Source organism: Ambystoma mexicanum, chromosome 7q, assembly GCF_040938575.1.
Source record: "Ambystoma mexicanum isolate Mex_15411 chromosome 7q, UKY_AmexF1_1, whole genome shotgun sequence".
NCBI lineage: Eukaryota > Metazoa > Chordata > Amphibia > Caudata > Ambystomatidae > Ambystoma > Ambystoma mexicanum.
In genome coordinates, this window is record NC_090941.1 from 1076720037 (window position 1) to 1076738854 (window position 18818).

Consider the following 18818-nt stretch of genomic DNA (forward strand, 5'->3'; position numbering starts at 1 on the left):
CCACCCTTCGTCCCCTTGGAGTCGAAGGTGCATAGATGTTTTTTCTGGTCTTTATCTGATACATATCGGCTTTACCCCCCCGCACCTTTTGCTGGACTTTAGGACCTTTAATTTCTTACCTGGAGAGAGTGAGACCTCTCTCTTGTATTTTTCTGTGATTTGGAGTCTGTTTCTCTTTTGACTTTGGAGTCTGACAAACTCCATAGGCCTCATCTTTACATTGTGACACACAGCACCTTCAGTGCAGTGTCACAGGGAAGTCTCTTAGATTCCCCAAAGGTTTAAATACCTTCTCTTGGATAAACTACTGTTTCCAGGAGTAGTAAAGTGAAATTGACTTTACTTACCTTTTGCTCTTTTTAGACCCTGCACACACCATCCAACGTGTAGTACTGGGGGGAGGAGGAGGTTACTTAGTATCCCCTTTGTCTACCTTCTCATGTAACATTTTTTATGTTACCCTTACTACAGGTCATGTCTGGTGGCAGTGGTTTAATTTTCCTACCATTGTGCGTTTATCGCAGGCTTAATCCTCCGCTGCAGTATTGATTACCAATTGATTGCAGTATTGATTTACTTGAGTAAATCTCAAGAAGGACGTTTCCAACAAGAAATGGCGGAAAAAGACCAGGCCATTTAACAAATGGCCTGGTCTTCTTTTTTCGCCATTTCTTGTTGGAAACATCCTTCTTGAGATTTACTCTGCGTGCCAAACCAGGTTTGGTCCCTTTGTTCGTTTTGTCTTTGGCGGGATTCACTGGTGAAGCACACCTCTGGCTCCACTGGACGAAGGAATCTGAAGAAGAACTTGGAAGAGTAGCCTGCAACAACTCCTGGACCATTGGTTTGCCTGTTGAAGCCTTGCTGCTGTGCTGAAGCTGCGAATTTGCCTCGACTAGAGAAGCCCTGCAACAGACGACTTCTCCCCTTGGGTTGGTGGGACCAATCAACCCCAAGTGAACTTGTCTGGACAACCTCTCGGAGCTGGCTGTACTTCCATTGCTGCTGCAGGAACCAAATTGCCAGGGAGAGGAACACCAGATCGAGTGCATCGCTTTTATGTCGGACCCGAGCTCCAGGAAGATCCTCCGGACTCCATGAAACAGGACTGACCAAGCCTTAGCCACCTCAACAGAGTGCTGGACCGCAGATGTGAGGAAAGTCCATCAAGGTATCTGAGAGCCACAGTGGTGCTATTTGCAAGAAACGCAAGGAGCTGAAACCACAAAGTGCCGCCGATTTGAAGATTTTCCTTTGCTGCTGCCGACCGTCCTATCGTAGTGCAGGAGTCCCCAGACGTCCTCCCTCTTGTCCCCACTTCTGCGGCCCAGGAACAAAGGATCTACAGACCTACACAGCAACAGAAGTGCAGCTGGATCCAGTTTTCTTCTAACCAAAGGTACTGTAAAACTAAGCAGACTTACCTCTTGTGCAGCCTTGCTAGTTAGTTGCTTGCAGCTTTGCCCCCTCACAAGCATCCCAGCTTGTGGCCCTTCAGTGATTTCCTTTCTACAAACATTTCTAAAAACATTGTGCAAGACCTTTACTTACCTGCAAGAAGATCTTCAGCTCCTCTAGACTTTGCTCAACTAACTGTTCTGGCTCCCTGGGAGACTCTTATTATCTCTGACGTTGTGCTTTTCTTTCCCCCAGGAAAGGGGTCATTTACTTTGCAGTGGAAGGTTCAAAAAGTACTTACCAGTTTGAAGTATTTGTTAACCTTTATTTTATTCCCCTAGCTTACCTTTTGCACCAACCTCCGTATTGCTCTAAATGTACCACTGATAAATCAATACTAGCTATTTAAGTCACCTGAGGGTGTAGGAAGTGTCTGTGTGCCATCCCCAATGGGTATCATCTGATTAGAGAAACTAAGATTGTGTTTTGAAGTATATTTAAAGTGTTACATATGTTGCTCCCTTCTAAAGAAGGCTTATTCAACTGACTGACAAATAAAGTAATAATTGTTTTATCAATAAACCTTGTGTGTAAGTGTTTAATAACTGTCACTGTGAAACTGTGTTACAACCTTAAAGCTCACATTGACCACTCTTGAGATAAGCCTGGCTGCTCAGTCACTCTGCTACATGCTTATATGAAAGGTTGGGTTATCTATTGCCAAGAGGACCAGGCTGGTGCAGTCTCCCACCACAGGGTACTGCATATAATCTTGCCCAACAGTCATCTTTGCTTAATTCGTTAGCATAATCTGAAACTGATGCAGGCCTTTCATGTTTGTTGGTTTGCGTACACATTAACACCTATGCAATTTGTTTTTTCCCCACTCTGAAGCGCAAAATGATATTTGTGAAAAGGGGCAATCTGACCATTCATTAAGAGAAGATATTGTTACTAATGAAAATCATACGTCTGAAGCAAGCCTCCTAGAGGAAAGGTTAGTACACTTGTCTTATTCGTTCATTGGGATACCACTAAGTGCATAATGTAGATTTAATGCTTTAAACAGTGACCTTAATTATTTCTAGTGCTGTTCAGCATCGCTTTTAGCGCATTTGGAAGAAAACACCCGCTCTTCATAGAACAATACACCTTGATATGGTTTTAACATGCATACTCCTTAGCATCTTCACTGGACTAGGTAGAGTCATGGATTGGGTAATGGTTCATACATTGTAACATTTCCTTTTTTCACTTTAACCTTTTATTGAATTTTTAGTACAAACTCAAACATTTGCATATATTAATTTCATACATTTTCTCCTGTTCTGTCTATCCTGGATCATCATTTTGAAATCCATCTTAGTCGCGCCTCAAATGCATAGGAAACCTAACAAATGAAAACAAATTAAAATGTATTGACTAACAAACAGAAACATAAATGTTACATAGGATCAGCTTTCTTAAATTTGTGTAAAGAATCTCAAATCACATGCTTTATGGCCAGGTAATTATTCTGCTGGGCATATTGAATGAAGGGTCTCTTCAAGTGTCTAGGTACTGTGATGAACCACTAATGAGACGTGGACACAGAGGACTCATGGTGTTTGTCATAAAACTTGATTAAATGGGGTTGGCACATGCCTCACTGTCCCTTTCCTAGGAGGTATTTCCCTACCCCAACCAAAAGGTAAGGGCCTGTCATATGTCAAGATGTCCAAACGCAAAATGTCCTGTGTCCGAAATCCTATCCTAGCCCTCGCACTCAAAAAGTAACTCTAAGGTGCTAAGGGAAATGTCTGACTTGAAAAGTGCAGAAATGTTCAAGTTCAACAAAAAGGCACAAATCCAACAAATTTCCATATGGCCAATGCTCACAATACGAAGGAATCACTCCCTTGCCCAGGTTTCTCGCCACCAAACAATAGTTCAACAAAATAACGTTTTTTGTAGCTCAAGAGGATAACTCCCTTCCTCTTGATGTCGCAACCAGTTCCAGGGGAAATGTCTCCCTTCCCACATTCAACGTGATGCAAAAATCCTAACGTCATGATTCTTCTTTGGGAAACTGACTCGCACAACATCTGCTCCCCCGCCAGGTTCTTTCATATAGTTCCTTGATACAATTTGGGTGCACGTCCCAGGCTCCCAAGACACCTTGTGGCAGGTATCGTTACTCATTCATCACAATTCAGAATCCTTGGGGCATGGGTCTTCCTTGGGATTCTTTTTCTCACAAAACACCTGGTATACTCCCCTGCCAGTTTCTCTTTACATAGTTCACCTTCTACACACTTGACGCTGCCTGGTATTCTCCTTTGCCTGGTCTTTTCACATTCATTTTCCTTCAGTGTTTTATCTGCCACACGGCTTTCGCTGTGTGTCTTTTAACATTGCAATGGGCCCCAGACCTTTTTTCCATGTACTTTTTTATGTTATCAAATGTCCCTGAGGCTCTATTCACCTTCTCAGGCTTTCGCCAGTTCTCACACTGCGTCTCTCTTGGTGCACGGTAAACCCTCAAAGAGCCCTAGCTTCCATTTCCCTCTCGGTGGGCTCACTAGTTCTCAGTAGCAGCTTCAGGGTCCTTCGCATCTCCTGTTGTTGGGGATATTTATTATTATGCTTCATCCCCTCTCATAGTGAGACCCCGAGCACTTTTTGTTGGACATATGGACCTTTTTCTTTAACCCTGAGTGAGTGGAGCCTTTTCCTACTAATTCATTCTTATGGGCTCTGTCTTTTGGAACTCTTTCCTTTGTATTTTACTGTCCTATGTAGTCTATTATTCCTCCATAACTCTTAAAGGCATCTGTATTTTACTATTGCAGCACATAGCTCCTTATGGGCAGTGTTGCTTGGGACCCTTAGGGACCTCCTTTGAGATTCCTTTATATATCCTAGAGTGACTACAGTTCTTAAGTATAGAGCGCTTCATAAAACCGTGAGAGATTGGCACACACCACCTGGCACACACCACCTTTATGCAAAGTGCCAAAGGGATACTCTGCATAAGGTATCCCCCTTCTCGCTGGTCTTGTGACTTTTTTGTCACATGGACAATCTCCTAGTTTTGACTGGTGGCAGCGGACGTGTCCTAACAACTGTGTATGTCCATAGCCTCGGTAGTGTGCAATAGGGGCACCTGAGTACCATCGCAGGGGCTCCGTTCATATGTGTCTGTTTGTATTGCCTTTGGCTGGAACCCTTTGGTGTCCCCGTCTAGGATCCCGAATGTCTGGGCAGGCAGACAGACCCACTGTCCTTTATCTGCCAGAGTGCCTGAATGGGTCCAGCTCCCACTGGGGGTCTGGCTGTCCTGATTGGACAGCCCAACACCCCTTTCGGTAAACTGCTGAGGAAGACGGCAGAGTAGTGAGTGCTGGAACTGTATAAAAGGTGAGGCTCCTGGAGTGAAAAGCAAGTCTACCACTGGAAGTTGAGGTAACCAAAGACGACCAGAAACACCTATAGACAGTTTGCAACACAGTGAAGCGACCACTGCTATCCTGACCCAGTTTTCTGTGTGACAGAGGGACTCCAAAGAGGACGACGACTTCACTTTGACTGTTGAGAACAACCAGTCCGAAGACTAACTTTGTTTTGAGCCAACTTCCGAGGCCCTTTGAGTTTCCAGAGCTGAGAAACCACAATACGAGGAGAAATGCTGCCCATTATGAGTGCATCTTCGTGGAAAGGCCGAACCCGTCCAAATCTTTGCTGTGCCTTCAAGGACATCCCAGACCCCCTCAGCATAGTGTGGGGACTTGGAGAAATGAAGAAGATTGACTGGGCGAATCGAATCCTTTGTTGGTGCTGCAGAAAAGGCGCTTAATCCAGAGTGAACCAAGAAGTTGATGAAAGACATGCTAGGGGTCCTCATTCGAGATTGCTGCTGAAAGAACCCACCCATTCTCCTGCCTTTCGTCGTCGGACCAAGGAATCCGGTTGTCGGGTCCAGTGCGGCATCAGATCGTAGAGCATCCCACCAGTCTTTTCTTCTAACCTAAGGTACTGTGGGGAGAAAGGTATTGCTTACCTTGATCTGTGAAGTTGCTCCAGAGCATCGGAATGTACCCAGAGGTGTGCAGGGTAACTTCCCTCTTAACTCCGACCCAAGCTGCTGCGTGTGTCACTTAAGCAAGTCCTCACTTTCTCCAGGGTTAAATTTAAAAAAGTCCTTAATCCAGCAAAAGACCTGGGGGTCTCTAAGGGTGAAGGGAATTAGCACAGAAATTAGAATTTTCCCTAACGATGCCCCTTGATGTCTATTGAAAGCTAATAATTTTGTGCTCTTCTTCTACTCTCCCTCCTCCTACTTCAGTCTCCATGCTCTCTCTCCCTCTTCTTCTCACCACTATCCTTCCAATGGTCCTCTTTCCTCTCTCCTTTCCTCCACCCTTTGATCTTATGACCACTATTTATTTTTTTCCACACTGCTACCCCTCTCTGCCTCACTACTACTCTCCTTCTCCGCCTCACTACTACTCTCCCTCTCCACGTACGACTACTCTCCCTCTGCACCCACTACTACTCTTTCATCTCTTCATCCCGACTACTCCATCTTACATTCACTCTCCTTTCACTTCCCCACTCACATTCTCATTTACTCGCTATGCTCTCCTACCACTTCACTCACTCACATCCACCATTCAGTTCCAGTACCACTTCCTCTCACCAACCAATCCCCCACCTTACACATCGTCTATATAATCCTCCTCTGTGCACCTCTACAACGTACTTCCTCTGCTTTGTCTTTTGGCCCACCTCTGTGTTAGGCAAGATTGTATGCAGTACCCTTTGGGTGCACTACAACAACCCTGACCTCCTGGCAATAGGAACCTAACCTTTGGTATAAGTCTGTACTACACAGGTTGGTACTGTGTTGAGCAGCCAGGCTTATCTCAAGAGGGGTCAATGTGAGCTGTAGGGGAGTTACACAGATTCACAGTGACAAGTATTCAAATAAACTCTTACAAGGTTTCTTGATTAAACATTTATTAATTTAACAGTCAGTTTGAGTAAGCCTTCTTCCGAAGGGAGCAATATAAAGCAACACGCAAATCTACTTCAAAATCCACACTCTTTGTTTTCTAAATCAGCAAATACCCATTTGGGATGGCCAACACACTACCTACACCCTCGGGTGACTTCAATAGTTGGGGTGCTGGGAACATTAATATATCACTGTTGCATTTAGAATATTATTGAGAGGAGTGTCAAAGAAAAGAGGTTTCAGAATAAGACAAGTGTTCACACAATTCTTCTTAATCGGGTAAGTACTTAATTTTTTTTTTTTTTAAACAATGCAAAATCAGTTAACTCTTTCCTTGAAGGAAGGCAAAACACATAAGCAGAGGAGAGAAGAGTCATTCAGGGAGTCAGGCCAGCCAATGTTAAGTTAGCAAAAGTCAAGGTGAACTGAAGCACTTCTTGCACATAAGTAAAAGTCTTGCACAATGTTTTTCTGCAGAATAGGAAGAAATCAAAGTAGGGCCACAAGCTGATTAGGCTTGTGAGTTAAAGAAGCTGTTAGCAACTCTACAGAACAGCCAAGACAAGTCTCCAACAAGGGCAAGTGAGGTTACACCACAGGAGTTAAGTTCTCTTGGACTATACAGTACCTTTTTAGGTTGAAGAAAAGTGCAGCAGGTGGCTTCTATTCCTGCACAGCTCTGCACTGCAGATCACAGTGTTCATTGGCCTCAGTCATGGGGACTAGAAGGAGGACTTCTGGGGACTCCTGCACTACAATGGGATGGTCACCGACCACAACCAGCAATCTTCAAAGAAGTGGCCTTTCAGTGTTTCAGCTTCTTGCGTCTACCGCAAATGGCAACACCACAGTTCCTGGCTGTCTAGATGGGCTTCCCTTGCATCTGGGTTCCAGCACTCTGCTGAGGTGGCTCAGGCTCGGTCTGTCCTGCTTCCTCTGAGTCAAAGGATCTTACTGGAGCTCTTGGCCAGCTTAAAAGCAACACACATGATCTGGTGTTCCTCTCCCTGGCTTTTCGGTTCCAGCAGTGGCAATTCAACCAGCTTAGAGAGGATGTCCAGGTGGATTACTTTGGAGTTGATTAGTCCCATGAACTCAAGGGGATAAGCCGTCTTTGCAGAGCTTCTCTATCGAGGCTAACTTGGGGCTTCAGCATAGCAGCAGGGCTTCACCGGGCCAACAAACTGTTCAGAAGTTGCAGGAAGCGTCCTCTTCAAGTTCTTATTCGGATTCCTTCCTCCAATGGTCTACTCTGCCTTCCAGTCTAAAAGCCTTACCTTTTTATGCAGGTTTCTCCCATTCATTCCAGCCTAGCTGTCAGTCACCCAGCAGGGTGCCTGCCCTTGCCGGACAGCCAGCCGACCAATCACCTAAGGTTGCATTCCTGTCTCCTAGGAGACTAAGCGCAGGGAGTTTCCTGCATTTCCCCTCACTTCCTGCCCCCACCCAGACACTCTGGCATGCTTCACAAGTGAAACTTGCCTCTGGCTCCAAAGACAAAACTAACAAAGGGACCAAACCTGGCTTGGCGCGCCGAGTAAATCTCAAGAAGGACCAAAACAACAAGAAATGGTGAAAAAAGACCGGGGCCATTTTGACAAAAATGGCACCTGTGTGTGCTTTACTGTGGATGCGAAAACGCAACACGGCAGTAAAAAGTAACCACTGCCACCAGCCATTAATTGTGCAAAGGTTAACATAAAAAATGTTACATGAGAAGCTAGACAAAGGGGCTACTAAGTAACCCCTCCAGCACCCTATTGTAAGATAGTTTGTGTGCTGGGTCTAGAAAGTTGCAATGTACAGTAAAGTCAATTTCGCTTTACTGCTCTTGGAAAAAGTAAATAATCCAAGAGTAAGGTATTTAAACCTTGGAAACCTAATAGACTTCCCTGTGTCACTGCACTAAAGGTGCTGTGTGACCCAATTCAAAAAGATGCCTATGGAGTTTGTCAGACTCCAAAAACCGAGTGGGGAAAAAGGTCTCGCTTTCTCCAGTTTAAAAATGAACAGTCCTAGAGTCCAGCAATAGTACTGGGAGTCTCTAAGGTAGAGAGGAATTGGCAAATTTCTGAGAATTCTCCCGAACACTCTGCCTCCTATGAACTCAGCCAAACAACCCCCTACTTCCTATCTATCAGGGCTCCCTTTTATACTGCCCTCCTTCCCATTGTCTAACCCCCTCTCCCACTGGTTACCTGGGCCAACCTTTCCCTGTTGTCGCCACCCTGTATGTGGTACAGCAATCAAAAGATACTAAATTGGGTCTGCGATGCAGAGATCATTATCTTTTGCAAATGTATATAAAGCATTCAACCGTCTCTGCAATCCAACTAGTGTTTTGTCCATAAGCACTGTCATCTGCATATGTTAGCCAGCTGATGGCAAAGTCTGCCAGTTTTGGAGGATAATTATTGACCACTTTCAGGGCATCACCCATATCTGCTACATAAAGATTGTAAAGTGCTGGTGATGTAACACATCCTTGTTTTAGTCCTATATCAGTCCTTATGGGGGAGGACATTACTGCTCCCTTATCAAGGCATATGGTTACCATTGTATTTGTATACATTGTCCTAAGGAAATGCAGTACTATAGGTCAAACGCCCCACTTGGGACGTTTCCCCCCATAGCCTCTCCCTATTTACACAGTCGAATAATCCATGAAGCAAACCTACAAACTGGTCCCCTGTTTTGTATTTACTTCAGTAGTAATGTGTTTCACAGTGACTAAATTATCTAAAGTACTATGTCCTTGCCTGAAACCAGTTTGTTGAGGCGAGAGTAAACCTTTTTCATTAATCCATTTATTAAAAATTTCCACCAGCAAAGTACAAAAGATTTTGCAACTGATATCTGCCATTGTCAACATCTGGTAATTGCTAGGACACTTTCTTGTTCCTTTTTTTTTTTTTTTAAATCTAGGGACTAGAGTCGCCTTACGACATAATTGTGATTACATATAATGTGTGATAGTACTTATTTCCTCCAAGATTTAGCTCGCCCTAATTGTATTTAAATAAACCATTTATTTTTTACAATACATAGTGTTTCAGTGTTTCTTTGGACCATTTTATTACAATTTCACTTGTACTTATTGTACAGCCCTCTCTCCCTTCTAAAATAAGCCTGGCTGCTCTGTCTACGCTACCATATACTCAGGTGGTACAGTCTTATACTAAGATGGCGTCTTGTACTGCCTCAGTTGAATGGTTTTACTAAGCCCTTAGTTGAACTTCATAAAAACTGTCCTAACAAGCTCCTTATGGGCAGTGTTGCTGGGGACCCTTGTGGCCCCCCTTCTAAGATTATTTTCTCTATATTCCCTAATAACTACAGTTCTTAAGGATACTTAGTATCTCTCCCAAACCTCTGGGCACACACCACCTTCAGTGGAGTGCCAAAGGGCTTCCTAGTATCCCCCTTCTCACTACGACTGACTTTTTAGTTGCAAAGCCAATCTCCTAGTTATGGCTGGTGGCAGTGGGCGTGTTCTAGCAAGTATTGTGTAATTTGTATACTGCAGGCTATGTCCATAGCCTTGGTGGTGCACAATAGCTCTTTCTCTACCCCCCCCCACCTCCTTGGGTATACCCCTTTCTGTAAAATGCTGAGTGAGATTGCAGAGGAGTGTCTGCTGGAACTCGATAAAAGGTGAGCCTTCTGAAGTGAAAGCAAGTCGACCGCTGGAAGCTGAAGTGACTGAAGAAGATGACCAGAGACGCCTGCAGACCCTTTGCAACACGTGAAGCGACCACTGCTGTCCTGACCCCGTTTTCTGTGTGACAGAGGACAACTCCTTCCCTTTGGCTGGTGTGGTCCCAAGACTAACTTTGAAATGAGCCCTCTCCCAAGGTCCCACGATTTTCCAGAGCTGCGGAACCCCAATATCAGACCTGCTGTTCATTTCGAGTGCATTGTCGTGGAAAGGCCGAATCTGTCCAAATCTTTGCTGAACCCGTAAGGACACTTCATAGATCCGATCCAACTTTCCCAGACCCCCTCACCAGAGTGCGGTATTGCAGGAAGCATAGAAGATTGACGGGAAGATCAGTTTCCTTTAGTGGTGCTGCAGAAAAGGCACCAAAACCGCAGAGTGCACCAAGAGGTTGCTGAAAGTCGTGCGCAGGTTCTCCCTCGAGACTACTGCTTATCTTTATTTAGTGCAGTGCAAGATAGCCAGTCAAGTGGCACAGTGAGTAGAGCGCTCGCTTTGACATCCGTGCAGAGCCTGCTAATGCAGGTTCGAATCCCGGCGGAGCCAAACTCAGCCTTTCATCCTTCCGAGGTCGATAAATGAGCACCACACACCGTGGGTAATAATAAGCGGCGCTCAGATACCTGAGGGTTCGTAGCGCTATATAAGTGCCAAATTATTATTTATTATTATTATATACTTCCTGAGAAACACACATACACATTGTTATATAACAAACAGCATTGAGCATACATTTATACATATTTTCAGGCATTATTGGGGTTAACACATATTGTTATGAGTATGCAGACATGGACCTCTGAGACTATCTCTGTTTCCGTAAGTATTCTCGGAAAGGCTCCCAAATGTCCTTAGGTCTACAGCTTGGTGTTACCAGAAAAACATAACCCTCCTCCCTCTAATTGGCATAAGTCATTTCTTTAATCCACATATTAATGTCCGGTGCAGCCTTTGATTTCCAGTGATACAGTGGAAATGTTTTGGCAATCAAACAACCAAGATTAAAGAGGCAACATATTTTGACAGTTACCTTCCCTATGTCTCCAAACAAGTATTTGGAGGAGGGGGGGGGGGAGAGTAACAGCAGTTTGCAACAATTTGCCAGAACTGGGCTACCCGCGGGCATCTCCTGTACATGTGGTATGAGTCGGTCACGTCAACTCCACACTTGACACAACCGCCACCAGCTGTGGGAGAGAACCTAGCAATTTTTATGGAGGTGTAATGCAACCTATTCAGTATCTTAAATTGTATAAGTCCGTGTCTGGCATTAAGCGATGCCTCTTTGGTTAAGCAACAACAGCAGAGCCCCTGAGCCTTGTCCACCGATGTGCCCACATTTTCCTCCCATTTTTCGTTGACATTTTGAGGTTGTATCTGAGCATCTTGACATTTCCTATACAGCCTGGACAACAGCCCTCTGGGATTGCCTCCAGTGATCACAGTCCCTAATATATCACATTCTTTGGGTTCGACCGTGAACGATGGCTAGCACCTCCTGACCCCTGATCTAATCCTGTAGTATTGTAGTGATTTGATCGGATTATCACTGCGTTATTTTGGAAAAGTCTATGTAAGTAACAAAAGAGCCTTCAGGGAAGAGGTCCTGCAATGTTATTGTTTCCTCGGGGTCCCACCCTCTCTGTATGTCCTTATCATATGTTGGGGGAAGCCCTGGGCAATTCCAGAGCAGTAGCACCACGACGTAGGGTGTGTCGGTGCCCAGCTCCTTGAATATTCTGCCCCAAGCATTCACTGTTGTGTGGACTAGGTCGAATGTGCATGTGTCCATGTGTTGGTTGGCAAGAACAATAGTACTTAAACTGGCCTGGGAGGCACTGTAATTCTCTAGTGCCGCATGAATCAGCCAGTCATGTGGGGAGTACCAGTATCCAGCGAATTGTGCCTGTGATAACTGTCATGGTCCGGCTTCACTGAATTCCACAGGAGCTGATGCTGTCCCCACAGACCCTCACCAGGAGTTCACCTCTCAACCCTTAAATATAAGCTGAGCTGAAAACCCCAAGAAAGGGAAAGGGGAATTTGGAGAAAATAACAGCGGAGACACTGCAGCCCTGCAACCTTCTGGTAGGCTCTGGTATCTGTGGTAAACAAATACACCTGGTTACTTATATGATAATATAAACTTCTTTTCTAAAATTATTCTAAATAAACTCTAAACTCTTTACCTCTTAAACCTCAATAAAAGACTTGGAGGCTAATAATCTGTGTTGAAAATCTTGTAAATAATATCTTGTTTAGTGCATATAGTTCAAGCCACTCAAGTCTCTTTAGAATCCTAAAGTGATGGCCCTTGCAAACACCTTACAGAACTAGATATTCTTCTTGCTTCAAAGTTCGTTTAACTCTATGTAGTTTTTAATGCTTTTATAAAATGCAGTCTTTCTCTGAAGTATTGAATTCCATTTGCATAAATTACATTAAATAGATGCTCTTTAACTTTCTGGAATGCTGCTTTCCTTCTGCGTGTGAATTGTTTCCTTATTTACACATAGAACGTATAGTTTCTTCCTTGATAAGCGTGTGCGTTAAACACGTGAAATCAGAAGACGTGAAGAATTGTCCTCGCGTTTAAAATACACACGCGATTCTTTACCAAACCCGTGCGTGTGAAAAAATACGTAAACGTGATAAAAATAACACACGGTAGTTAAAATGGACTTGCGCTCTATCGCTACCGAACACACGCGGAGAAACAAACCGTAATTCACGTAAAATAGTTCACGCGTTAAAAACAACTCGCGCTTAATCAAAATGGACTCGCACTCTATTGCAAACCAACACGCGCTTTCCCATGAAACGTCTTTCGCGTTAAAAATGTACACACGCTAAAATTCACTCGCGCAATTCATTTGGGCACGCGCTCTATCGCTCTGAATACCCGCGCGATTCCAAAAACACGTAAACGACGACACGCGAGCTTGCGCACACATTAAACCGTCTTGAAGTACATTACACGCAGTTAATTAACTTTAAACTTCTACGCACAATCTTCAAACTTGTTTTCCTTATAATAACTTTAACTGTAAATGTCTCTTTTCTCAAATAATTTTGAAACTTGTTAACTCTTTAGGTTTTCTTATAAAAGAAAATGAAAGTTCACTGTGACAATCTTAAAATCTTTAAAAGAACGATCCCACCTAACGATATTCTTACTTCTTTGGTAGATTTTCTGAGCTCTGAAAGGGGCTTACTTAAGGAGCTTAACTAATGTACAACCAGCCACTGAATTTCTATGGATGAAAGGCAGTTTAGAATCTTGCTCGCCTCCCAAGAATCAAACCCATTGTCCTTTCCACCAATTGGGCAAACCAAACATATCATTGTTCCTTTAATCAACCAGATTAAGTTTCTTTCGCTCCATCTTGACTTGGACAAGCACAATGTTAATTCTATGTACAAACTCTTCCTGTTACTAACCCAGCCAGCTCTGAAAGCACAACTAACCCAGCCAGCTCTGAAAGCACAATGGTAATCCTGTTACTCTTCCTGTTACTAACCCAGCCAGTGCTGTGATAACTCATAATATAGCTCGAAGTCTGGGGCCTGCCGGCTTAGTCCTGCTCTCCCATCTCATCTGAGGGGTTCCAGTGCCCCATGCAAAGCCGATTGCCAATGATCACAACCAGGCCAAAACTGTATTAGTGAAATAATACAGCAATTTGGGGACCACATTAATTTTTAAAAGGGAGAGCCTGCCGTTTAGGGAGATGGGAAGCCTTGCCCAGAGATTCAACTTGTACACCAATGTTTGTAGATATTTTCATGATTTTCTACCAATATGGTTTGATTTCGTATGCGTAATCACTATGCCTAGATATTTAAATTTATCTGGGACCCATTTAAGTCCAGCTTGGTCTGGCGGGGCAGTAGTGGTATTGCTCAGTGGAAATAGCGATGATCTAGCTTTGTTGATACAGTGGGTGGCAAACCTGCACACCTCATCCAATATCGGGGCAAGATTTGAAGCCAGGTTTCTTATGTACAACAGCGAATCGTCGGCATAGAGGGAGATAATTTGTGGTGGGCCAGCTATATGCAAGCCACGGTGAATGTTTGAAGCGCGTAATACACGTATGCACGAGGGAGCCGTTGGGTCACCTGCACCATGCCCGCCAACCGTGTGTTTTCAGCTTCTCCCCGCCCCGTGTGCACACTATGGACTCTGCCAAATTCCACCCGCGTCCGATGTACGAGTCTTTATTAGTTGGGCACATCAGGACTTATTCAAACTAAGGATGTCGTTGGGCCAGAGCTCCTCAGTCAGGCGACCATCTTGCTTGGCTGCTCGACAGCATTCCCCCCCCCCACTCACCCTCCACCCCCAGCATAAACATTTTCTTCTAACCAAAGGTACTGTGGGGAAAAGGGTATTGCTTACCTGATTCCAAGAAGTCACACCAGAGCATTGGAGTGTACCTGGAAGTGTCCACAGTCACCCCCTCTTGCCTCCGACTCAAGCCTCTGCTTGTGTCGCTTTGAGTCCTTGAATAGGTCTCCATTGTTAGTTGTTGAATTGCTGCTTCTAGAACACTGGAGACTGGAAGAAATCCACAGGAACTCTTCGTATTCTGCTGCTTGTCAAGACTTTGAGGCTTCTCCGAACTGCCTTTAGCTAGGTTTGTGTTTTTGGACTTAAAAGACTTGCTGTGTGAAGAAACCTCTCTAGAACCCTGAACCAGGCTAATGTTACACTAGCTAACTATTTTCCTCCCTTAAAGTGACTTTATTATATGTGTTTGCAGAGTAAATGTATTACCGTATGAACTGTTAAAAACTGCAGGTGCGCGTTATAACCGATAATACGATAACCTTGTGTTTTCCCTTTCTAACGTTGCTATACATGTAATTGAGAACTAACACAAAAGTGAAAGTGTTTTTTGAAGTGTATTTTCAAGTACTCCGAAGTGTTCTAGTGTAAACCTCTAAAGTATTTAAAGTGAATGGTGTGTGTATATATAATACATATATCATTGTATATACATTGTAAGTGTAAGAGTTTCTTTGGTGTGCATGTCTAACTAAGGTTCAGTGTACTTGCCTACTTACATCTTCCTCCTAAAATAAGCCTGATTGCTCTGCCACTCTACCAAGATCCTGATTTGGTACAGACTGATACTAAGAGTTGGAGATCTAAACAACACTGGGATAGCTTACTAAAGTCTTACTACCAGTAGGACTTTAGGAAAACTCCCCTAACAAAATGCTTGTTAAGACAGTTTTTCTGAAGTCCAACTAAGGGCTTAGTAAAACCATTCAACTGAGACAGCACAAGACTCCGCTGTTAGTATAAGGCTGTACCATCTGAGTACATGGTAGCACAGACATAGCAGCCAGGCTTATTTTAGGAGGGAGAGAGGGCTGTAGAATCAGCACAAATGAAATTGTAATACAAATGGTCCAACGAAACGCTGAAACACTATGTATGTAAAAATACATTATTTATTTATATACAGGTAGGCCCAGATAAATCTAGAGGTAAGTAAGTACTAACACATTATATGAAATCACAATTATAAAAACACAACACTATACCTCTTATAAACCTATAAACCTTATTTGGCAACTACCCAACAATAGTTCTAGGGAAGTCAAAACCTTTTCATACACATTCAGTATAAGTCACACCTATTCTTGGGGAGTAAAAACCAATGGGTTTTATGCAATTACATTCAGTAATGCAAGGGCAGTAGACCCTTCCAGTTATACACTGACTTAACTGGACAATATACTATTTGTGAATAGTGGAACACGTATTCCAGGTGCAGTAAAAACCTATAACTACTTTTGTGATAGCACACAGTTATACTAGGTGAGTAAAACCTAAGGATGTAATATTCAATTACAGGTGCTTTTGAGATCAGTGAACCACAGATGGAGATAAGCAATAACTCTTGTAACTTATTTTTGGGAAGGCACACATCTAACTCAAGGTAAGTAAAATCCATATACTTTTTATATCTCACAAGCAGCCCAGGTTAGATCTTTCCCAGCTATAAGGATAACTGAAATATTACCTATCAAGGACAGTTATAACCACAGACTCTAGGTTAGATAGCACAGCGAAAGTAAAACCCAATGTTACACTTTACCAAATGACTCAGATATTCTAGGTAGGCAACCACCTAATGCAGACTTATTCTGGACAGGCTAACAGCAAGTCAGGGTAAGCAAGACCAAGTTGGGGGACACTCCTACAATTATCCTCAAAGGACTAATCTGGTGAAACCAACACTTTACTTTTGGGAAGAGGCACAACCTAATCACAGGAGAGTAATATACCTTCACATCTACTTTGTATTAGACGGTCAAGGAAGAAAAGATGTTAACCATACTTTTAAGAATAGTGCATTGCACATCCAAGGTAAGTAAGAAGTTTTGTAACTGTTCCCTCTTACAGTTACCAACCAAATCTTTACAAGTAAGTAACTTTTAAACACTTATTTTCTTTTCTAAGCAAAAGGCCCAAACCTTTCAAAGTCTTTCCCTGGTTCTTGAAGCATGAGTGTCCTCAGTGGCAGAAAAGGGGGTCACTAGGACTAGTGACCAACATACAGTGTCGGAATAGGTTCTTTAGTAGCAAGAGTCAGAGTTCCTTAGGAAAACTGGGCAATCAGGTCAGTACTTTACTTCTAGGGTCCAGGGGCTTCGCAGAAGACACCATAGCGGGATTCTAGCAGTGGGACTGGGTGCACTGGATGGAGAGGCCTCCCCATCACAGAAAACACCCCACAGCAACACAGAAATCCTAAGAGACGTAAGGTAAGTACATACCCAAGCCAACACAGTACCTCAGCATTATTTTGCAGCAGGAGGACTTCAGGGTCTGCAGCCAAATACCTGGTCAGTGGATTCCTTGTCATGGTGACTGACAAGACCACAGAAGGAACTTTGCAGAAGGGATCAATGAAGAAGGTTCTACGCAAGGGTTCCCTGGATTTGGTGCCTTTTCAAGGAGCACAGAAGAAGACCGACAATCGCGGTTGAATTCTCGATGTTACAAAGGTCCAGCACTCTGTTGGGACTTTTTGGACTCGATTTGTGTCTCTGGAGATCCAGCAGGATGCCCAGGAAGTTTCAGCGAGATTCGTAATTCGGATGACCGTGCACCGCCCAATGACTCGAGGTCCCAGGATATTGGTGTATTGCAGCAACGCAAGGTCGCAGCAATGCTTGGGATGGCTCAAAATGCAGGTCTTCTTTAGTCTAGTGGGACGCACCAGGCTCTGGGTCGGGGTCTTCTTTTACAGAGTCTCCAGGTTGATTGGAAGGAAGGGCTACAGCAGGCTACGGTTACACGGCAGGCTCTCCGGTCGCTGGAAATCATTTCAGCCGCTTTTCCTCCATCATCCTCTTCGGTTTTGGTTCCAGTGGTCAACTTTTCTTCAGCTTCCAGGTTCGCAGTATTTATCAGGAACTACAGCACAGCCTCTGCATTCTCTCCCTGCATTTTAAAAGAAAGGGCGGTCTGGTTGTCCAATCAGGACAGTCAGCCCCCATTGGGATTTGCCCCCATTTACGCAAGGCGTAAGACAAAGGGCTGTACTCCTCCCTCGCTTCCTGCCCTCGCAGACAGACGGAGCCTGGGCGGGGAGTCCAGTGGATTCCTGCCGAAGTTAAAAATCACACAAAGGAATTTCCCGCCCTGGATGACAGGGGAAGGAGCAAGAAACTACAAACCCTAAAATGGCGAAAAAAGAAGATGGGCCATTTTGGTAAAATGAGCACCCTTAGGTGCCTTTACTGCAGCTGTGGACACAGCCCGTGGTAAATGTGCACCAAATTAATACAAGGTATCACTGCCACCAGCCATTGAAGGTAAGCTTGTCACTGTAACATAATTTGTAATTGTAATTGTTAGAATGTATCCCCTTTCACATTAAAATGATCTCCCCAGCACTCAACATAAGGTGGGGTGTGGTGGCTTCACAGAATAACATATAAAAAGGATCCAAAGATCCTTTCTACCCTCGGGAACTGGAACTGACACAGGTCGGGAAGATTTACCATTTCTGTGAAAATCATACCTAACAATGCTTATGACTTTTGCTATTAATTAGGGCTTGACTTTGATTAAAAAAAAATTATAATTGTTGGGACTTATTTGAGTTGTCCAAAGGATTGTACACGGTTTTTAAAATGGTGTTAGCCTGGAGGCTAAGCTAGTTGATCAGCTCATTTTGAAACTGTTTGTTTCATTTTGAAACTGTTTGTTGTCCATTGTTGGTGCTTTAGATTAGAGCGTCCCAAGGACATAAACTAATAAGATTAGGTTTTGGTATTTGTGTTTTTATAACCAGCAAATCCTCTTCGAGTATAAGGATACAACTTACCCAACGCCACTTTACCTCCCTAGAGGACTTCTAATAAAGCCTTCTACCGGATATGACGCTTGTTTGCAAAGCTAAGCGCCTGTATATTAGAGTTCACAAGAGTTTAATGACATGGAGATTAGCAGAATACGGACCTCTATTCCATAGACTGTCAGAGAAACCAAAACTAAAAGATCATTGAAATATATTGCATGTGCGTGCAGTGTTACCTGCTGTTGTACGGTAAAAGAGAACAAATTTAGGTACCATCTTGAGTGATAATGAACAAAAAACACCATCATCAAAAAATGTTTAATTCCTGAGTAGTAGCTGCATAATGTTGTTTAGAGGTGCATTTCAGGAAGCTTTTTTT

At 43.7% G+C, this 18818-nt stretch overlaps 1 protein-coding gene across 1 annotated transcript in view; it reads left to right on the plus strand.

The window, feature by feature from the left end:
• Positions 1 to 18818, plus strand: part of CPAP (centrosome assembly and centriole elongation protein) — a 291067-nt gene that overhangs the window by 23976 nt on the left and 248273 nt on the right. The window contains exon 5 of the mRNA XM_069640446.1: positions 2293 to 2395. Coding sequence (XP_069496547.1) covers positions 2293 to 2395 — 103 coding nt within the window. The remainder of the gene's footprint in view (positions 1 to 2292; positions 2396 to 18818) is intronic.